This window comes from Rhyacophila brunnea, unplaced genomic scaffold (genome assembly GCF_057557595.1).
Source record: "Rhyacophila brunnea isolate RB1 unplaced genomic scaffold, BYU_Rbru_1.0 scaffold_9, whole genome shotgun sequence".
Taxonomy (NCBI): domain Eukaryota; kingdom Metazoa; phylum Arthropoda; class Insecta; order Trichoptera; family Rhyacophilidae; genus Rhyacophila; species Rhyacophila brunnea.
In genome coordinates, this window is record NW_028233361.1 from 14098288 (window position 1) to 14123230 (window position 24943).

The window sequence follows — 24943 nt, forward strand, 5'->3', positions numbered from 1 at the left end:
TGTAGATTATGTTAATAACATTTAGGAGTTATTGTTAGCTATCACATACCTTAAAAACTTTTATCTGAACTAAACACACAATAAACAATGATATAATTTTCGATGAATGTGTGATTGTAAACCGACTGTATTATCTACACCTTGTAAAATCATTTTACATATATATTTATACTAATAAAATGTTTATTTTGGTTATTTTTAGGCTCCAGCACCTCAATCACCACCCCAGTTCCAACAGATGCCATTCCAGCTACAACACCAGCGAAGCTTCCCACCACAATTCGTCGGACAACAGTTCCCACCCCAGTTCATCCCACACCAATTCCCCCACCAACAAAGATTCCAGCCTGAAGAACAAAGATTCCAGCCAGAACAACGATTCCCCCAGGAACAGCCCAGATTCATGCCCGAACAACACAGATTCCAACAAGAACCACAGAGATTCCAACCCGAGTCACAGAGATTCCAACCCGAACCACAGAGATTCCAGCCAGAACCACAACGTTTCCAACCCGAACCACAACAGAATGTGCAATCCGAGCCACAACTCTTCAGGGCTGAACAGACAAACTTCAGACCCCAGCAACCAAACTTCCCACCACAGCTACAACACGTTTTACAGATGGCTTTGATTCCTCGTGAGGTTCGCATTCACGTCCAGAGAGTTCAACTTCCACAAGTAGAGCAAGAACAAGTTCCCCAGGATACGCATGTGACCCAGGAGGAATCCGCAGAAGTATGTTAATAACATTATTATTACATTAGTGTCTTACAGTGAAATGATATATTCATATTTTATGCAATTTTACTGCTCGATAATCACCATTTTACTACGTTTTTATTAGCTCGTATTCTTGTTTGTCCGGTAAAGATTTTTTCTTGTGCAGTACAAATCTTGTGCGATGCCCCACTTCAACGCTTCAAAAATTTCTATTCTCCCCTATCAAAATTTTATAGTTTTTTTATGATGATGGGAATGGCTACAGTAGTTTTCTTGCTAAATTTGTCATAATTTGGGTATTTCGTATCTCTCTCGACATAAAGCCACGCCATTGTATTTTACCATGTTTTTATTAGCTCGTATTCTTGTTTGTCCCGTACAGATTTTTTCTTGTTTGTCCAAGATTTTTAACCAATTTCCCGACTAGTTAGATATTTGAAACTTTTAGAATATATCAGAATACGATGACAATGCATTCTTTTAATACTTTTGGCCATCTTTAAGCAGAATTGAATTCATTTTCAGTTAATTCTGTTTTGTATGTTTCAGAAAAAAATCGCTAAAAGTAATATTTACTACTCACTATTATTGGTTGCTAAGTGGGTCTTAGCAACTAAATTATTACTATATACGCGCGTTACTATGGAAATCAATAGGAAATGTCAAAATGACATTTCTGTATTCTATAATATTTATTCAGTATTTCTATCGAGTACAATAAAAAGTTTTTATTAATACATAGAATTGTCAACTTTATATGATTCAACAGAAATTTAAAAAAGGTGGTATATAAAAAGTTATTTTTATCTTGTAATTATTTGATATTATTTTTAATTGAAAACAACCCTCAGAAACAATTAATTGCAATTTTTATATGTGAGAAAATACTAATTGTAAATTTGTAATATATACAAAAATTGTTTTGCTCCAATAGAGTTTTTCTTTTTAAATGTTCCAATATATAAAACATATTATGTATTCAGTCATAGGTAAATATAGGATCGAGATTTTCATATAAAACGTTGTAAGTGTTTCAATATTTAGATATTCAATTGTAATATAGCTTTCTCTTAATTCCGTTAGTCCTTTTATTACTTAATACGTATTATTATATATACACAAACATATAATATATTCCATGGATATTATAGAAAACCTTCTAATATAAATGTAAAGATTAAAATATGTTACCAAGAATAATGGTTAAATTAGCAGATACTCATTTCGCACACTATTAAATTCTGAAATATTCACTATAATCAGTGTCCAGATATTTATCCCGCATTGCCACACTGCAATAAAAAACTTGAATTTGTGTAATAATATTAAACAAGTTTATAACATCACTATTTAGATGGGCAGTCGCATAAAATCGCAAATATAACAACACTAGTGATCAGTGACGTCCATAGACGAAATGCCGCCCCTAGGCAGTGCCAAAATGCCGCCACATTTTTTTAATACTTACAGTAGGTACTTTTTATCATCCTTTCATGACTCCAATATCTAAGAAATGTGTTGTATGGATACATTACTAACAAGATATATACCACTAAATCTAATTTAAATACCATATCTGCTTCAATAGACAATATTGCGAGTCTACAATTTCAGATAGGTTTTTAGATTTAAAAATACCCCTCCCCTGACAATTTCCAAAACTCACGAGTAACTAGCAAACATATTTGGATACATTTTAAATTATGTAAGTATGTACCTACATATAATTCAAATATTATTTGAAAATCTGCAAATGTCATTACTGTTCACCAAGGACGTGACATCCAAGAACAACGGAAGTAAACAAGACATCGCGAACCCGACAAAAAAAATAAAGTTCTGTTAAAACTTTTATAGTAATTAATACATTTTGTTTCCAACCAGTGAGCTGAATTTTTTAATGGAAATATATTTCCGTTATTACTAAGTTTAGGTAGCTATTTCTATATATAATTATTGATTCTCCTCGATTTGCCGCCCCCAAGCGACACTCAATCTGCCTACCCCCACGGGACGTCACTTTTAGTGATTAGTCAAAACAAAATGACAAACAAAGCGCCACATTATTTTATATTTTTGTATCTGAGAGTCAATGTAATTATCTTAAGTTCAAACAGAGCACTTTCAGGAAAAACATAATTTAAGATTTTTCACGAGTAGGTACATAATATAGAAATAACATATCTATGGGTATATGCATTTAATAATGTTGGTATTTTATTATAAATATATCTAAAAGATTACGATAATTTTCGGTAGGTATAAAGAAAAAAAAACACGATATACAGATTTACAAATAATACTGGTAATCCAGAGAATTTATATTTTTCTAGATATACAATATTAAAGTCATAATAAAATTATTGTGTAATTTAAAAAAAATCATAATATGAATCCCTTTAGGACTTAGGACTGATTTCCTTTTTTCTACAAAACACTTCAACCCTGCCATGGCTGATTACCGTTTGAATAATTTACTATTTAAACCCTTATGTATGTGTATATACGTCGTAATAGCTTCATTCCACTAGTAATAATTATGTTCAATTTGTTTTATCTAGATTAACATAAAGTAGAGTTTGGATATGCATAACTTTACCTTCTTACACGTTTTTTGTTTGTTATTTTGCTAATAAAAGACTGCATCTGATAGCTGTACTGAAGGTTGAACGTATTTAATCTATTAGGAAATGTTTGCTTTATCAGATTTTGTAAATTGTTTTAATTTAAGATTTATTGCGTTGTGTCCACGTGCATAATAAAATATATTTTTCCGAGCTCCGGATGTTAACAAGGTTCGAACTTTGTGATCGCACAGTGTTTATTTTTTAGTTTAATAAAAGAGTATATTAATCTTATTTCTTATCGCATGAAAGATGTCATTGTTTTAGTTTAAAAAAAGTGATTCATAGTTTGTTATTGAACGCGGATAAAAATTTGAAACAGAATACGAAACCAATATCTGTGATATATATAAAAACATCGATATTATTCTTAGCTGTATCATATTATAACCGGTACAAAAGAAGACACATGTAAATTTATCTATAAAAAAATAATATTCACAAACAACGTGTGTATCAAATATCATTAGAAATTTAATATTTAAATTGAAAACAGATAATACCTATTTATATCTAAGAGCAATTCTATACTATTTTAGAAATAGTATGTATTTAGTACAAATAGTTGATTAGAATAAATTGAGGGTGTGTTAAGTAGGCGAGTAAATATATTTTTCAGAATCATAAATAGAGATTTAGACATTCTAAATTAATTTCTGTATTGATATCAATAAAGTCGGTTATTTCCTGATTTTATTTTATTATCCAGATTTTTTGATAATTTTTATATTCTGAGTTAGAAGTAGCCGAGTGGAAGAAAGAGAGAGCAAGTATTTAAATATTTTTATATATATTTCATATATTATATTATCATATATTATATTATCATATATTTAAAAAATAGGTAGGCGTTTTCACACATACACACCGGTTACAGTGTTGGTTTATAATGTCATGGGTCCCGGGTTCGAATATCGGGTCTGAGAAATTTACATGTTATTTTTTAATGTGTGTTTTGACCAAAGTCTGGACTCTACAAATTTAGCAAGTGGCTAACATTCATTTCTCTTAAAAACAAAAGTCTGTTAATACAACTTTAACTTCATAAAGGCCCATAAATAATCTTCTTTGGATCAAACATGGTAAATATATATATCTAATATATAAAAATTAATATTTGTGTGTTTGTGTGTTTGTTTGTTCGTATTTAATGCGCAGCCATACCGTTCATCCGATTGCGATAAAACTTTGTAAACTTATTGCTTGCACTTGCGGAAAGAGTATAGGCTATACTAATATATAAAAATGAATGTCTGTCTGTCTGTATGTCTGTCTGTCTGTCTGTCTGTGTGTCTGTCCCGTATGCGTTCCTATACCATTCATCCGATTGCAATGAAATTTTGGTAAGTGGTTGTATGCATACCCATAAAGGTTTCTGAATTAGAAAAATCATCATCTTCTTCTTCTTCTTCATTCTATCTTCTTTTATTCGTATGGTTCCTATACCATTCATCCGATTGCAATGAAATTTTGGCAAGTGGTTGTATGCACACCCATGAAGGTTTCTAAATTAGAAAAATCATCATTTTCTTCTTCTTCTTCATTCTATCTTTTTTTATTCGTATGGTCCCTATACCATTTATCCGATTGCGATGAAACCTTCATCAGTTGTTGTGGTAACACCCGCAATGGTTTTTGAATTAGTACAACCATCTTCTTCTTCTTCTTCTTTTTCTTCTTCTTCTTCTTCTTCTTCTTCTTCTTCTTCTATTCTATATTCTTCTATTCGTATGCGTTCCTATTCCATTCATCCGATTGCAATAAAATTTTCGTCAGTAATTGTGCCAACACCCGCAAAGGTTTCTGAATTAGTAAAACTATCTTCTTCTTCTTCTTCTTCTTCATTCTATCTTCTTTTATTCGTATGGTCCCTATACCATTCATCCGATTGCAATGAAACCTTCATCAGTTGTTTTGGTAACACCCGCAATGGTTTTTTAATTAGTACAACCATCTTCTTCTTCTTCTTCTTCTTCTATTCTATATTCTTCTATTCGTATGCGTTCCTATTCCATTCATCCGATTGCAATAAAATTTTCGTTAGTAATTGTGCCTACACCCGCGAAGGTTTCTGAATTAGTACAACCATCTTCTTCTTCTTCTTCTTCATTCTATCTTCTTTTATTCGTATGGTCCCTATACCATTTATCCGATTGCGATGAAACCTTCGTCAGTTGTTGTGGTAACACCCGCAATGGTTTTTGAATTAGTACAACTATCTTCTTCTTCTTCTTCTTCTATTCTATATTCTTCTATTCGTATGCGTTTCTATTCCATTCATCCGATTGCAACAAATTTTTCGTCAGTAATTGTGCCAACACCCGCGAAGGTTTCTGAATTGGTACAACCATCTTCTTCTTCTATTCTATCTTCTATTCGTATGCGTTCCTATACCATTCATCCGATTGCAATGAAATTTTGATCAACTGTTGTGCTCACGCCGCAAAGGTCTCTGAATTGTTACAACTATTTTCTTTTTCTTCTATTCTATCTTCTTCTATTTGTATGCGTTCTTATACCATTCATCCGATTGCGATGAAATTTTGACCAGTTGTTGTGAGCACGCCCGCAAAGAGTTCTGAATTAGTACAACCATCTTCTTCTTCTTCTATTCGTATGCGTTCCTATACCATTCATCCGATTGCAATGAAATTTTGGTGAGTTGTTGTGCCCTTGCCCGCAAAGGTTTCTGAACTACTACAATCATCATTTTCTTCTTCTATTTGTATGCGTTCTTATGCCATTCATCCGATTGTGATGAAATTTTGACCAGTTGTTGTGCGCAAGCCCGCGAAGGTTTTTAAATTAGTACAACCATCTTCTTCTTCTTCTATTCGTATGCGTTCCTATACCATTAATCCGATTGCAATGAAACTTTGGTGAGTTGTCATGCGCATGCCCACGAAGGTTTCTGAATTAGAAAATCATCTTCTTCTACTATTCGTATGCGTTCCTATACCATTCATCCGATTGCGATGAAACTTTCGTCAGTTGTGTGCGGTTTCTAAATTATTATTATATAACATACAAAGTTTGTTGTTTGTTTGTTCCATCCAATTTTGATTTTTTTTTTACTACATATTTATAACATTAATAACGTTTTCATATTTTGGATTCGATTTTAATTTAGTGTTCTTATGTTTGACTTTTACTCCTATTATAATTATTTTCATATTGCCATATTGTATTACACAGATATTTTAATATTAAAGAAATAATTACCTCTTATTATTTTTCAAATATCTAAGATACATATAACCACGAAGCGACCCCGTGCGAAGCCGGGTACTTCAGCTAGTATATTATAAATATTGCCAAGATAAAACCTGAAACATGAATTCGCCATGGATGAATGACACGCATTGTTTTAAATTTACATTGACAATTTGAACACAAATTTATTTGACTTACACTGGAACCACAGCATTCACTTTATAATGGAAGTGAGATGAAATATAACTATTGTTTTTTATAGCAGATGCCACCGCAGCAGCCAAATATGCCATTGATCAGTGTCGCTGAGTTAAGGGCTGTGGAGCAGGCTGTCAGAGCTGCTGAAGAGGAACAGGCCGCACAACACAGAGTCGAAGAACATGATGTAAGTAGAGGAAAATTGATATTTTACTAAATATTAATTCATTTTAATTTTATTCCTAAAAAGACTGTTATACGGTAATATCAAATAATTCATAGAAAATAATTAAACTACGTGACATTCAAGGGTGTTAGTTTAAAAGTCGGTTACCTCCATATTCTGTCATTTTGATATAATAGTAAAACAATCGGGACTTGAAATAGAATGTTTTCTTTTTGCAAACATTTTGTTAACATATAATAAAAGCTAATAAGAAAATAAAATTAATAAAAAAATCATGTTTACATTCGGCCGTAGAATAAAAAAAATACGGCTAATGAATACAACTGACTCAGCAATCAAACTCCGGTTTAATTTTGTTTAACTAACAAACGGAGCTAGATTTAATATATTATGAATTTACGAGTATGATGGAAAAGTCCATCAAGAATCAGAATCAAGAAAAATAAAAAAGTAAAAATGGAGGTAGCCTATTTTGAAACTAACAGCTTTTATGAAACCTGGTTTTGAACACACTGATAGAATCTTATGTTTGACAAATCCATACTCTATTTTTTCAATGTGTCTGGCTTCAAAAAATGTATAGCATAATATTATATTGAACGAGTAGCTAATTCATCAATTAAGGGGGGACATGCTCGTCGAAGGTCGAAATTGAGTTTTTATTGTATTTTCAAACAATGATCCTGGACACTCCTTAAACTTTGTAGATAATCTATTTATATAATTTTGAAGCCTTATTATCCTTTATAGTTATTTTAAACATTTGATGACTGCATAAATTATTTTTGTTACATAAAATAGTACTCTTTTAAACCTCTCGCTCTAATGTTTTAGAATATAGTCATATTTCGGTACATAACTGTGCAGTGGTGTTAAGATTTTTTACATTCATTAATTTTTAAACGCATTTATAAAACCATTAGTATAATTTATTACTAGATAATTTTTGTAAAATATTCACGATAAAAAATTATATTGATAATCTCTGTGATCCCAAATTTGACAAGAATTAGACATTTTATTATTCAAAAAATCGGCAATATTAACACATTTGAAGATGATTCTAAAGATATTTATTATAAGCTATGTCTTTGACCATTCAAGTGTGATAAACGTGTCTTATGTGGCGAATTGCTGAATAACCATCACATTCTCTGGGTATGTCCCTATATTATGTTGGTTGAAAGAGAAGTGCTTTTTAAATCAGTCTAATCTTCAGTTGCATCGGTTGGCCATGGCGACTTCCTAACTGTGAAGGAAAATTTATCAGCTTTCGAAAAGTTTGCGGAATTCTACATTGAGTGAGGTCTTTTATCATCGAGAATTGATATATATTAAATCAAGATAAGAATCATGTACGCCAAGCAAGGTCTAGGGAACTCTCAGCACAAATTTGAAGGGCTCCTAACGTTAGTTACGCTACGGCATACGCCCACATAATGAACGTGTATAAGTGGTGGATGGTGAAGGGGAAATCTAGTATTGTAGTGAGATATTTATATATTCCATTAATATTAAGAGTTCTCTTTCCCATGGACACTCTTAATTTAAAGTCATGTAAATTCTAACTTGAATGAATGACAATCTCAGTATTGGGTAATTACTCCTGATATATTTCAAGTCCAAGACCGGTTGTGACTTTAACTTATTTTTTTCCGATCATGTCCGATCCTAATAGGATCATATAGGCCTCCACAGAATGGGGGTTTATATTGACAGATTTTTTTTACGAGAAATGGATGTCAGCCACTTGCTCAACCTATTAGGTCCATACTCTGACTTATACACACATTGAAAAACAATATGTGTACTTGTCAGACCCAGAATTCGAGCTTGAGACCCACGACGCAATAGGCCAACGCTTAAGCCTCTTATGGAGATACATAATTACGTTATTTGAGACTGCATTTAAAAATAATATATTGCAATTTGATGTTGCCAGTACATATAATATTATTTTTATCATTAAACATCACTGAAAACAATGTATATATTTGCAGTATTATATAAATAGTACCTATTAACTTTCTATCATACAATATCAATTTAGTATGTATGCATTTTGGTTAAGGATTAACGTTGTTCAGGTAATCATGTCCGATGCAAAGTATTAAACAAATCGTGTACAATATGGCGTTAATAGAACTTAACTTGGATATCAAATGTACTTGTTGCAGATATCCAATTTTTCATTCCACATAAATATTCCAGCCTTGGCATATCTTTCACTCGCCTGGCTTAAAGGTTTGAAGGCAGGGGATCTAAATGTGCGGGCACTGTATAATAATTATATATTACAGTATGACAAGAACAGTATCAACGATTTGCATATTCATTCTGACCGTAGTGTAAAAGCGAATTTATATGATGTGTAGCTGAAAGCTAGTGTAACGTATCTCTATTTTTTTTTCTCTCGAAAACGTACCTAATTTAAGAATTTTTACTGGATTGATATTTATGGACTTTTTGATTTTAGGAGTTTCAGGTTTCTTTTATGTATAGACTCAAAATCTGTCTCTGACAGATAATATGTTTCTTTGTGCATGAAATCTGTGCTTTTTCTTTTTAATATTTTATGAAAAATCATACATAAAGCACATTGGCTTTAACGAGTAGATACACACAATGATTCAGATACCAATTGGATTGTTGCGACGATGTGTTTGGCTTATAACAAAAGTTTGTGTTGGTTGTGTTAAAGGTTTAAAAATATTTGTTGAATTAAAAAATGGTTATTAAATTATTTGAAAGTGCAAGAACGTTAACACTAAAATTTGTAGAGATCCTGATGCTGGATAAGAATCAATGTACGTACCTATATTGGTACTTTGATTCAAACCACAATAGCCAGTCGCAATATTAACAAAATTTGAGAAGTGCTTCAGTTGCATGAGTGTTACACATTGACTGCTGACTAGATAATTACTTATTAATATATTTACAACTGAATCCGGTCGATGCAGATTTTTGTCCCACCCGGCACTATTTTTTGTCATGATTTTTTTATAAAGGGTACGTTTTTGAGATATTTCCGAATTATGTATGAATTAGACTTACCTATATAATATATTTTATGTCAGATCAGTTGCCATACTAAAAAGTCTTTCGTCGTAATTTATAATTTAAAATGTTAATTCAGTTCTTACAGCTATTTATATAATAATAAAAATATACAACGATGTGAAAACTAATCGAATAGGTACACTATTTCAAGAATATTCTGTGTTAAAAAGTAATTATTTTCTTCACATCACAGAATGCATCATACTCATTTTGGAGCAAACATCGAGAACGTGTTAAATAAAAGTGTTTTAAATTTCATTGTTTCTTAAGCCGCGTGTTTGTGAATAAATTTGTTTACCTACTTACGACACTTATTCAGAGTTACCACCATTAAAATCTCTGTTTAATTTTATTTATGTTTTTAATATAATACGATTTTTGTCAAGTGACTTTAATCATTAATTTATTATAGGATTGTTATTTTGAATTGCCATGATTTATTACTAATGTGTGTATTTTTGGTAACATTATCATATTTGATCAATCGGTTAAGTATTTGCAAATAAAAATTCAACTCTAACATAATTTAATTTATCAGCATCGTATAGTTAGATTCAATCTTTGAATGTGATTAATTCAAAAGCAATAAATCGCAGTTCTGGGGTGAAGATTTGTTGAAAATGTTTTCCAGAAACAGTGTTTTGAATTTGATTCATAAAGAAATAAAAAAAATGCTTGGCTTATTGTGTATTAAAGTAATAATATTATATAATATTTTAATCTATTCAGTTTATTTTCTCGTATTTAAAATCTCTGTTCGGCCTCTGTATACTTCGGTAATGCAACTTCACTAACATTATCATATTGTAATAATAATAATAATTGTCGCATTGTTTTAAATCGGGCATGGTAGTTTGATCCTCTTACTAGAATTATCAGCTTTATATTCTGTCATGATTGATTTTTGCGGTACACTCGATTCAAGGCTTATTGAAATAATTTACAAAAAATATATTTAAAACATTCAACGGATTTTTCAATATTCGGACTTAATTAATAAAGCTTTAATAAATAATATTACTACACTGACATAGTATAAGCTTCACTTGTATGATATATCTTTGTGAAAATCCTTTGCTCTACTTTACGTCAACTTCTGCGGACCCAGGAACTTGAAATTCAGTATAAAGGTATCTTTTGAGTTAAAACGATGGCGGAGTATTATTTGGTAAATTTCAAATACGAAATCCATATATATCATAAATACGGTAGTCACTATGTACGACGATGATTGACATATATCTAATATATAAAAATTAATATTTGTGTGTTTGTTTGTTCGTATTGAATGCGCAGCCATACCGTTCATCCGATTGCGATAAAACTTTGTAAACGTATTGCTTGCACTTGCGCGAAGAGTATAGGCTATACTAATATATAAAAATGAATGTCTGTCTGTCTGTGTGTCTGTGCCGTATGCATTCCTATACCATTCATCCGATTGCGATGAAATTTTGGTAAGTGGTTGTATGTACACCCATAAAGGTTTCTGAATTAGAAAAATCATCATCTTCTTCTTCTTCTTCTTCTATTCTATATTTTTCTATTCGTATGGTTCCTATACCATTCATCCGATTGCAATGAAATTTTGGTAAGTGGTTGTATGCACACCCATGAAGGTTTTTGAATTAGAAAAATCATCATCTTCTTCTTCTTCTTCATTCTATCTTCTTTTATTCGTATGGTTCCTATACCATTAATCCGATTGCGATGAAACCTTCGTCAGTTGTTGTGTTAACACCCGCAAAGGTTTCTGAAATAGTACAATCATCTTCTTCTTCTTCTTCATTCTATCTTCTTTTATTCGTATGGTCCCTATACCATTCATCCGATTGCAATGAAACCTTCGTCAGTTTTTGTGGTAACACCCTCAATGGTTTTTGAATTAGTACAACCATCTTCTTCTTCTTCTTCTTCTTCTATTCTATATTTTTCTATTCGTATGCGTTCCTATTCCATTCATCCGATTGCAATAAAATTTTCGTCAGTAATTGTGCCAACACCCGCGAAGGTTTCTGAATTAGTACAACCATCTTCTTCTTCTTCATTCTATCTTCTTTTATTCGTATGGTCCCTATACCATTCATCCGATTGCGATGAAACCTTCGTCAGTTGTTGTGGTAACACCCGCAATGGTTTTTGAATTAGTACAACTATCTTCTTCTTCTTCTTCTTCTTCTATTATATATTCTTCTATACGTATGCGTTTCTATTCCATTCATCCGATTGCAATAAAAATTTCGTCAGTAATTGTGCCAACACCCGCGAAGGTTTCTGAATTAGTACAACCATCTTCTTCTTCTATTCTATCTTCTTCTATTCGTATGCGTTCCTATACCATTCATCCGATTGCAATGAAACTTTGGTGAGTTGTCGTGCGCACGCCTGCGAAGGTTTCTAAATTAGTACAACCATCATCTTCTTCTTCTATTCGAATGCGTACCTACACCATTCATCCGATTGCAATGAAACTTTGGTGAGTTATCGTGCGCATGCCCACGAAGATTTCTGAATTAGAAAATCATATTCTACTTCTATTCGTATGCGTTCCTATACCATTCATCCGATTGCAATGACATTTTGATCAAGTGTTGTGCCCTTGCCCGCAAAGGTTTCCGAATTAGTACAATCATCTTTTTCTTCTTCTATTTGTATGCGTTCTTATGCCATTCATCCGATTGTGATGAAATTTTGACCAGTTGTTGTGCGCACGCCCGCAAAGGTTTCTGAATTAGTACAACCATCTTTTTCTTCTTCTATTTGTATGCGTTCTTATGCCATTCATCCGATTGTGATGAAATTTTGACCAGTTGTTGTGCGCACGCCCGCGAAGGTTTTTGAATTAGTACAACCATCTTCTTCTTCTTCTATTCGTATGCGTTCCTATACCATTAATCTGATTGCAATGAAACTTTGGTGAGTTGTCATGCGCATGCCCAAAAAGATTTCTGAATTAGAAAATCATCTTCTTCTACTATTCGTATGCGTTCCTATACCATTCATCCGATTGCGATGAAACTTTTGTCAGTTGTTGTGCGCACACCTGCGAAGGTTTCTAAATTATTATATAAAATACAAAGTTTGTTGTTTGTTCCATCTAATTTTGTTTTTTTTTTACTACATATTAATAACATAAATAACGTTTTCATATTTTGGATTCGATTTTAATTTAGTGTTCTTATGTTTGACCTTTACTCCTATTAGAATTATTTTCATATTGCCATATTGTATTACACAGATATTTTAATATTAAAAAAATAATTACCTTTTATTATTTTTCAAATATCTAAGATAAATATAACCACGAAGCGACCCTGTCCGAAGCCGGGTACTTCAGCTAGTTTAAAATAAAATATAATATCTTAAAATTTATATAGCTGATTTTGCGATCGTAATCGTCTCGCCAATATATGTAATGAGAAAAGACATATCAGCTTGATTTTGTTTGATTTCTTAGTTCTCATCATCGTATCTCTCCATAGCGAATAATATTACCGTTTCTACTCCAAGACACAGAAGATGGAAATATGTTAAAATGTATATTATTCTTGTCGCGGGATGAAAGCCATTGATACACCAATTTCAAGCGCAATTCATTTATTTATTTACTTATATATTTATTAGAAAACAGTGTTATGTTATTACAGTTATTGGCCAATATGCCATAATATGTAATAATTAAATACAATACAAAATATGAACAGTAAATTAAACATAGTCATGAAATGAATAAAAAAGACTTAATTACTAATAACAAACAATATAAAACAATAAAGAATAGAAAGGAAGTTATTATGTAAATATTGATATTAAATAATAAAAACAACTCTAAATTGATCCTATTTAACAACTCTACAAATATTATTTAGTTTTAAATAACTAGGCTAATTGCGTGATACACAGCATCATGAAACATCACATGCGTTCTGCGATGGGGTATCATGAATACCGTAGATATTGTGAGTATAGATTAATTGAAAATAAACCCAGAAATTAAAAAGAAATGCCTTAACAGAGCAATCGCTTTTCCGGTGGACAGGTATTGCATTGATGGCGTAAACAGAAGAAAACGAATTGGAAAATTCTTTTGATTACATATTATTATCCACGTTACGTGGAACAACAGTGTATATAATCTTAGAATAAACACAGATCATTGAATATTAGATTAGATAAATAATTTTACAATATACCTGCTATATATACGACCATCCTTTAAATTATTAAATTTATCAACAAATTAAAATTATAATGTGGTACTTATTAGTGTATATTATAATTAGTATAATACGTAGTTACCTGGCGTGTATATATATTTAAATACAAACCAGTGATTAACTTCTGTAAATTAATATCGTTACAATGCGAGTTATTAAATTAAAAAAAGGCTTTACACTTCAACTACGGGGCCAAATAAATACAACATAAATTATTGCAAGTAACATAATATATTATTTTTTTGGTTAAAGTACACAGTAGACTGAGTTTTTTTACCAGTTGAAAGGAAGTAATTAAATAAGATATTTATTTATTGGATTCACACGTGTATGTTGCTTTTCCGACGGAAGTGTGGGAAGGTTGTGTATTATTATAATATACATGCTACTTAATTGCTGTCGACTTGCGAAGGATTAATATATTACATACAGTTCTATGGTTTTTTTTTAAACAATTATTTGTAAAGATGGTTTGAATATAAAGTGGTATATCAATAATTATACTTATTCAACTAGTAACAAATAAATTAATATAATATGTGTTTATTATTAATAACATAGGCTAACAAATAACATGACACAAACTTGATTAGGGACACTAATTCTGACGTCATTGACGTATTTATTTAAAACCATGCACGTATATTTTTATGCGTGAATTTCTCCAAATTTCTGCACCATGCCTTGCTCGAGCTACTGTGATAAGTTGAAATACAATAAAATTATAAGTAAAAACTCTGTGGTTTAAAATTATAATTTAAACGAATATGTAAATAAATATTTTGTATGGAGTCGTCGCAATTGTTTGACAATGTAATGTTTTTTGAATAATCTTAAAAATACAAATTTATGAACGACAAAGAGAATTGTAAGATTTATTTCATTAGAGCAATATTATGAAAAATATATTGGTATAATAAACCTAGCCATCAAATATATTAAACTTGTATGTATTTCTTTATTTATATGTAACCATTCCAAATTAAAAACGCAATATTCTGATATCTACTCATTTAAAACGGGATATATATAGAAAAAATAAACAAAATGAGGTTTCATGTCCTGCACTTGGATATAATCTACGTATATGTGACAATTTAGTCTTTAATGACAGAAAGTATTTCATTTTTAACTTGTATTTTTATTTATTGATTGCTATGAATTTCTTTGCAGGCATGTGATGGTATTATTGGTTCAGTAAAACAACTCGGGTGCCCCCAAAACTTTTAAAATATATTTTCTTTGCCGACTTAAATTAAATTATGAAATACTCATCTAACGAAATTGAGTGTAGAGTAGCCATAAATAAGACGTATTATTACTTTATTTACAAATTATTTATTAATTTATGTATTATTCCACTTGTATGTAATATATAACCTCAATTTAAATCGTACAATACACAACATTTGCTACTTTAGTTCAGGCAGCTAATAATATTTAAACATATTATATTATTTATCACGATATAGATCCATGGTCATTAATAAATACCCATAAATAAACTGTCTAGGTTTTTTGCCTTTTATAAAGGCAACAAGTCCGCAACTAAATTGATGTTTAAACAAGCATCAGCAGTCAATGCATCATAGTTCAGTTATTGACAGACAAGACTGATCCAAATTATTACAAGCATAAATAACCAAATTTTAATGAACAGCATCGATAAATCATTTTTAACAATAGATGGATAATTTATTAGACATATGACCGTGACTGTACATATTTGATGTCAACGACTTTTGTACAGTGTTAAAAAATTACATTTTGATTTAGCAGAGAATTAACTTGGGAAGAAAGACCTTCTAACTAAACATAGTGACCGATATTACAGGAAACTTATATGAAAAAATGCAGGGGTTTAAATAACTTTTCTCGATAATAAACGTTAAATGCTCAGACTATAGATGTTAAATGAGTAAAATAAAATATGATTCTTTGAAAGATTGATATATTTTTGCAAATAACAATTAAATTGGTTTTTCAAATTATTGTTTAATTATTCTGTTATTTTCAGAAGTTTTAAAAAGCTATATGAAACAAAACATCTAAATTCTAATGGATTCAAGCTCTGTACTATTCCATTTAAATCGTTTTATTGCGACCCGGGTCTCGCCTTTCGGCGTCTTCGGGCGCCGCGTACACTCACCAAAGGTAAACACACACTGACAACGAACACTCTTAACTCTAGCTTATATCAGTATTAATATTAAAATTATCTAAAGTTTGCATCAAAATATTAAAGAAATAAAAGAAGTAATCATCTGTTTCTTTATCTACTAAATTGATAGAATATTGAAGCATTATAATATATAGGTGCTTGGTTTTTCGATTCACTTCGAAATTATATATGGATGATTGTAATGTACAGGGACTATTTACAATGAAAATATAACTCCGTACAAAATCTAACAGATTTGTCAGAAACAGTTCGTCTATTACATAATTTGAATGTAGTAAATTATTATACAAAAATCAATTACATAAAACGATGCCTGCACACAAAAAACAAAACAATCTTATGGGTGATATTTGTCAAATCACGTTAATAATGATAACACAGAAATTAGTTTGAATTTAGAAGACTAAATATTATTTTACGCCTAGTGGAGAGATTTAATACTAATTGTTTGTATTAGCATTCATGTATCGTTCCTTTCGGAACAAGAATTGTCCCATATTAAACTGTTTTCGTTGAAATCGTGCCGTCGTCCTCGGCAAGGTGCTAATACTCTCAGCCGATCAGGTTTTCTTTCATTCAACCTCGAGCGTTCAATAGAGCGTGCGGTATATTTTTATGTATACCCATGCACTTAACTGAATTTCTGGCAGCCTGATACCAACATAATAATCAATGCACCGACGTTATAAACTGATTACCATAAATTACGCATTAAAAATAGATATAATAATATGCTAAATCTCGTAATAGGTTTTGTCTCATCTATGAAGTCAATGACAACTCAAAAGAAAAGTTGGAATGAATATTTATAGTTTAATTACAAAATGAACTCTGAATTACATTGTACCGTGAAGTGGTTTCAAATTTTGTATTTATAAGAGGGGTCAACGGCAACATTATTTTGAAGACAGTTCGATTTTTAAAACCAACGTTTGTACGTGTGTTTGTTTGTATTGATAATAACTTCATTATTTTCTTTATCTGTTGCCAACTCCCGAAAACAAAATGGCTGCTTGCATCTGGTTTGAAGTCTGTTGCATTGTTTACGTAACCTACGTAGCAGTTGCGAAGGGTGGAGATAGGCTATTAAGATCCGTCATAAATAGTGCACACTAAACTTTGTCAGTCAAACGCATTTGTTTTCATTCAACTAAGACTACAATATGTAGATAGTATTTGTTAGTTTTTAAAATTCAATTAAACCCTGCCTAATCCAAACCATAGTAAATAAGAGCAAAAAAGTATTCATGTATACAGGTTAAGTATATAAAATATCTATAAAGAAGAATATTTTTTAACGATTATCGTTTGGTTTGGGCCTAATGAATTAAAAAAAACTAACCAACATCATCTGGGATATCTATTATTAGTTCAATGAAAACAAATAAGTATGACAGACAAAGTTTAGTGTGTACTATTTATGTTAAATCTTAACAGCCTACCGCAACCCCTCGGTTTATCGGTGTTTTATGTGATTATTCATCTAACAAATAATGACTATTTTTGTTTACTGGTATTTCTAGTTAAACTTCATATTGAAATATCTGATTTGATAAGGCAATAATATGTTAGATGCATAAAATATTGAATTCAAGTAGAATTTAATTATACAATGTCCAATTATATGAATTTAAGTATTAATACCATGTTTTCGCAATATTTGCGCATTAAATCATGAATGAAATAAACTGATTAGGTGAATCTGAAATTATAGTGGAATTTTGAAGTGGAAGCTCTCTTCAAATGAAGCTGCAATGCGGTTACATGTAGCTAACGTAATCAGTAGACCAGAGATCGTTTTTTTGCCCTAATTGTATACACGTAGGCTCCACCTCTATCAAAGAAGGTTTTTCAACGTCTTTACTGATACCGATATTTATGGCATAATACAAACTCTTATCAATCAGAATTTTAAATCAATTTACCTCAAGTATCATCTGACGATTATATTAACAATCAAAAACTTTCGTATTTATATATTGTTTATAAAAAGCAACGGCAGTATTTAAGCATATTTCATAACATCCACTATTAGGACATGTTGAATTTGTTGTTTTGGTTGCATTGTTAACTTGATAATATTATTCAGTTAACAATCATTGCTATTAAACGATATTGTGTGGGAACGGAATTTGTATTTTGTATAATTTAATTTCAATATTGATTGCATAATGATATTAAACACGTTTTAAATTATGTAGGCAGCCAGAATATATTGAGTTGAATTTAAGTAGGGAAACATTTATTTCACGATATTGATAAATCTTTTGTTATGATTATGAAGTAGCAACTCTAATGTTTATAAAATGCAATCCTATTGTTCGTTGTAAAAGTGTTGTCTATGTTTCTAAAAATAATTTAACCGATAATTCCGCTCAGACAGAGTTTACAAAAAAGATTATTTTATATACGAATTTGGCAATATATAATTAGTATGATGATATTATAGGTACCTACCTATGTCGTTTTGATAAAAATCACACAAAAGATTTTGCAATATAAACATAAAATTGCATTAAACGATTGAAAAGCTTGAAAGCTCAAAAATATACATTGAAAATAATTCAATTGATAATATTATTTGTAGTGAATATTACATACATACATACAGTTTTGTAGGTTAGATTTATATATATTTTTTAAATGAGCTTTTTGGTATCAAGTAACAGAATGCATCACAGACTTACTGGTGGTGGTTTAGTACTGACATAACTATTGTGTCAAAACCACAATTTGCATTTAAATATTGCTACTATTAATAAAATGTCTAAATTTTGTTTAATTTTAAATACCTACCTACTCAATAAATAACTCGGGCTTTATTTAATTGGAATAAGTAACTCATTTAATAAATTCTTACCAAAGAGCATATTAACTTCCCGGCAAAAAGTGTTATACTTTAGGAAATACAAACTTTTCTCAATTATAAACATGTGTATTTATCCATAACTATACGGCAATTATTTTACCCAACAAATCAATTGCATTTCATATTAACATGACCATGTTTTATTAATCCAGATTATAGGTATTTGTAATGACATTCTACACTTACAAAAGATGTTGAAAACCCTCTTCTATAGAGATATAGCCCAAATGTGCGAAATTCAACAAAACATAGGACCACTGATACAGATATGAAATTACCTACCAGTGACTTTGCATTTCAGGTTAATTAGCAAAGAGATTCACACTACTGCTATTATATTTATTTGCCAAATTGCAGGTCATGTAAAAAGACAATCCATCACGCTGAGTAGACAAGAAGTCAGTGTAATACTCAACTTCGGCTTTATTATTTAGTTGAAAAATCATATAAAATTAAGTAGGTAATTACAATGAACATTGTCACCATAATACTGCGTGAATAAGAAAATCGGAATGGAAACTGAAAGATGTTCATATTTGTGAAGTTTACAAACTTAACCATGCTTCACGACTTTGCTGAATAATTTAAAATGTCATAATAGAAATAATAATGTACAAGCCTCCTTCAATTTATAGACCAAATGTTTGACCCCTCCCTATTTCTCTAAAAATCTCCAGATAGTTTCGCAAACAACTAAAAGCTTTGGCCATAAAAAATAATCACATTATCAAAACTTTTAATAAAATCTACTTCTGAAGTAAATTATTAAGATCACAGGTTGATTTAGGTAAACATTAATAATTGTATTGAAACAGCTAAAATGGAATAATATGTTAGTTTCCACATTACACACATCTTTTTGATAATTTTAAACCGTTATTTTACATAAAAAAATACATTTATCAACAAATAAGATTTAATTGGTCCCGTTCTTTCTGTAAGTTTTTTCTTTTTAACTTAAATTCCAGACTGAAGAACCACAATCATCAAACCACGAGATGCTTGGTAGACAGGCGATGGCTCGCGCAATCCCAGTCAACATTCCAGTACCCATGATGCTGCACCAGGCTGAAGAGGTCCCATCTGAAGAGTCGCAGCGACCACATTGTACGTATAAATACATATTATATACACATATTTATTTACAAAATTCTAGGTACATTTACATATTATGTGCAAATTAATTGATGCATTTAAGTACCCACAAAAATACCTTAGAAATATTTTGATACTGTGAGTGATTAGTATGATAATTTTATATCAATACAATATTATGATATAAATTTGTCTGTTCAAAATAATATTGTGCAAAAGTAGAAGGGCGATAGTCTAAACATGAGTAAGGTGAATACTCCACGAACCATAGGCACCTGGTGGAAAATTACGAAGCTTGCGATTTGAGACATTTTTTAGATAATTTACATTTTAAAATCTAAAAACATTTAAAAATGTCTGAAAACGTTCAAAAGAAAAATATTTTTTTTTGTAAATTCAAAGATAAACTTACAATAATTAAACAATAAAGTTACAAAATGTGAATTCGTTAAAGGATCCCATCTTATTGTCATATCATTATCATATTATTATTTCGTGGTCATGTTTATTTTAAATAATTACAAAATAAAAAGAACTTTTTAAATACCACGTTTTTAAATTTTCTGTTGAATCATATTGACAATTCTATGTATTATTAAAAACTTTTAATTGTACTTGATAGAAATACTGAATAAATATAGAATATTGAAATGTCATTTTCACATTTTATATTGATTTCCATAGTAACGCACGTATATATTAATAATTTAGTTGCTAGGACCCCGTTAGCAACCAACAATAATAACTTTCCATACAAAACAGAATTAACTGAAAATGAATTCAATTCTACTTAAAAATGGCTAAAAGTATTGAAAGAATGCATTTTCGTCGTGTTCTGATATATCCTAAAAATTTCAAAATCTTCAATCGTCCAATACAATTCTTGGACAAACAAGAAAAAATGTGTACTGGACACACAAGAAAAAATCTATACCGGACAAACAAGAATACGAGCTAATAAAAACGTGGTAAAATTGAGTATTTTAAGGTTCCTCTTATGGATAGGAAATATTTTTGACTACCTAATTTACAGTTTTATTGTTTTTTTATAATTATTTTTCAAAACATGGATTTTTATAAAACAAATAAAGATGTGTAGGTATAACATGAAATTCTTACTATTTGTATAAAATTGAGCATGAATATTGTGAACATACCAAACTGTTATACACATTTTTATTAGTAATTTTATCACAAAAATAAAGAAATTCACATGTTTCTTAAACTCTCTAAAGAAAATGTACCGTTATAGACTAATATTCCCTTTTTTTGGTACGCAGAATTCTATATTATAATTACATTATTGGTATCTATTATAAAATAGGGTACATACAATATTAGGACGCCGAAAGTATTAATCCTTGTTGATAAATCGGATTCTTATGCCAAATTACAAAAATCTTATTATTTTGAAATTGCATTAAAGTTCCATCAAGTACTACTTCAATTATTCATAGTATTAATTAACACATATTTTGTTGAATGTAACCTTTTGTAAGGCTGAAGTTGAATATCCCAGTTTCATTTTTATTTCGATATATTATACAATAATGTGTTTATCATTTTTTTGACAAAATATTAATATTATTTTTTCTTTTTTTTTCAGATGTCCAACCAAGGTCAGTGAGGTCCGTAGACAGTCTCCTTCGCCGTGAAAAGCGAGTGAAGCGATGCGCCTGCGACTGCGCTTGTTAAAAAATAATTTAACAGCGACACCTATTTTCTAAACGTTGAGACTTTTCTCAAAATTTTCCTTTCATTACGGCACAATAAAATGGGGCCATTAAATTTATATGTATATTATAATATATATATTATGGAATTTATATAACAAAACAATTTTATTTCTTAAAATAATATAATAGTATGTGTATACGTTATTTTATATATTGACTATAATGTAAATGTAGAACTCCCGTCCAACGAAAATGTGATTTATACTATTTTTCTACAACACTATAATATACAACTAGAATAAATATATGTATTTTTAATTAGGGTTTTACATGAAGTATATTATATAGTATAAAGTTAAGTGCTTTATTGGTCGGAGATGCAATATATTTTGTCAGTTTTATATAATTATTATACAACAAAAAAAATACAATCTGTAAATACAGCAGCGAATAATATTATATGGTTTAAAAATAACAAATACATTTTTTCTGTAGGTACAAAGTAGAAGAAATATTTTAATTCACCCTTTAGATGCCAAATAAATCATATTTTTGTTTTGTTTTGATTTTTTTTCTTTCAAAATTTGGTTTTATTAACATTATGAGGTGACACGTTTTAATGACATTTTGTAAATATTTTGGTCAATAAAATGCTTATACGAAACTTTAATTGTTTTATTTTTTATCATTGTTTTTTAATTTTTATTTCATACATTTTTGATATATAAAGTGATTTTTCCGATGACTAATGGCACAACCTTCTATATTTTTCATAGTCAAAGTCATCTTTGCAACAGTTTATTTTGCAAACAAGCTGTCAAAATCAAACTCCACGGTCAATCCCTCAATCCAACGGCTGATGGCCATAAATCCAGAGATTATAATACATATTCCACCGAAAAACATAGCAGAAATCTGTTATTTAATTTATGTAAAAATAAAAATTAATCCAATACCCGCCTACCATAGTGTAATAATCTAACATTAAAAATGTGCAGATGCAATAATTTCTTCTAGTATGCACGAATTACACAGGGCGCATTTGATAATTGTGACGAATGTTATTCGCAACTTTTCTTATATCAAGCCTATTGCACGGCTTTTTCTCACCAGTGGGTCTATTCTATACTTATCGAACACTAAATTGATAAATAGTATCAAACTTAGGGTAGGTTTGTATCAAAATATTAGCACTTATTGTAACAATTACACGAAGCCGGTTTTTATTGTTGCAATAAGTGCGATATTTTAACAGCAGCAAGATAGGTGCTGTTAAAATATAGCACTTATTGCAACAATAAAAACCGGCTTCGTGTAATTGTTACAATAAGTGCTAATATTTTGATACAAACCTACCCTAAGTTTGATAATATTTTTCACTTTATCACTTTAGCGGTCGATAAGCATAGAATAGACCCACTGATGCCAATACAACTATGTCTTGTTTCTATCAAAATTATCGAACTTCACTCAAATGTTGTATGTTTATAAATTAACGAAATCACATAATACAATACAATATTATAGTATAATCTAAATACAATCTAAACACAATTTATTGATATTATGTCAATATATTGTGTTCGACATAATTACGGATTGTATATGAAAAATACCTACACATTTAAAAAAAGCGGACGCAATCAGTGAAGTTTTGGATATTTTATCTGAAACATCATGATATTATGGATGGTCAATGTGACGATGCAATTTGATCAGACTACTGATGCAGATTAGTCGTAATCAGACGAAAAGTTACGTTATCCAAGCACTGCAATTCGTGTTTTCCTCGAATAAACGGCTTGGCACCAAAAATTTTCCGGACTATCTCGGAGAATAGGTATCTTCTAGTCTGGATTTTTTATGCCTTGAAATTCGTAGTTGTGACTATTTCAGTTTCATTATTGAATCCAAATATTATTCTCACATGATGGAAGATGTAGATTTACCCACCAAATAAACGTGTTTTCTCTGGTTTTTTATTATCTATATTATTAAATACGTATTAAAGTTTGTGATTTTACATAGTTTTGATAAGAGTCGATTCATATACCACAGCTACAGTCCTAAAAACTTATCTGTAGAATGGTCAAAAATCGAACTACGAACTACCATAGGACGCTTTTTGAAAATTTCAATCGAATGTCAGATTTTGTCCAGTTACGAGTCTTGATTGGATAGTTTTCGACAGTGCCCCCCCCATCCCATTCTTCAGATAAGTTTGTAGGTCTATAATTAATCTAGGCGGACATACAGAACCATACATATATATACATACCATCTTAAGGAAATGTAGATAATCAAATAAAGGTGTTTAAAAAGGATTGTTCTTTGAATGTCCACAGACCAATAGAAAAAGTAGATTTTGACCTGGTCGCCACAAATGCAATTTTGTTGCATTTAGAAAATTTGTGGCGTCATACTACCGATGTGAACGTCTCTTCACTTAGATCTATCAGCAGTTTGTATAAGTATTTTTTACTTAGTAAAAATATAATTTTACCTCTACGTACTCTCTTCCATGGGCACTCTTAACACAAAGTTACATAAATTTAGTCAAAGAAAACTTGAGTGCATAGCCACCTTAGACTTGGACAATTGCTCTGAAACATTCCTTGTAGAAAGTGTTGCATCACATCATACATAGGGTGCCGTGATCTCCCAATTAAGACCGGGTGTGGCTTGGAGGGGGCATCAAGAAGTAGATTATATTCTCAGAAATGTTCTTGTAAAAAAAGGATATGAAATTGTCAGAATCGGACATTTAAAAAAAATCAAGCTTGTGGATAACCGTCAGGATAAAACCAGTCTTACGTGTATTGTAATAATTGTAAAATAAGTACTAATAAATTCGTGAGTAAAATTTTTTAAAAGGGTTGGTTTTATATATTTTAATGA

At 30.4% G+C, this 24943-nt stretch overlaps 1 protein-coding gene across 2 annotated transcripts in view; it reads left to right on the forward strand.

Moving 5' to 3' along the window:
• The window catches only part of Msr-110 (DUF3736 domain-containing protein Msr-110), a 127011-nt gene extending 104802 nt beyond the window's left edge, over positions 1-22209 (forward strand). Inside the window, exons 7-10 of one of the 2 annotated variants that reach the window (XM_085959901.1) lie at positions 203-736; positions 6821-6943; positions 20243-20381; positions 21976-22209. In XM_085959901.1, the coding sequence (XP_085816027.1) occupies positions 203-736; positions 6821-6943; positions 20243-20381; positions 21976-22064 (885 nt within the window). In that variant the 3' untranslated portion in view covers positions 22065-22209. The remainder of the gene's footprint in view (positions 1-202; positions 737-6820; positions 6944-20242; positions 20382-21975) is intronic. The other variant, XM_085959903.1, reaches the window with a different exon arrangement.
• Positions 22210-24943: the final 2734 nt, after the last annotated feature.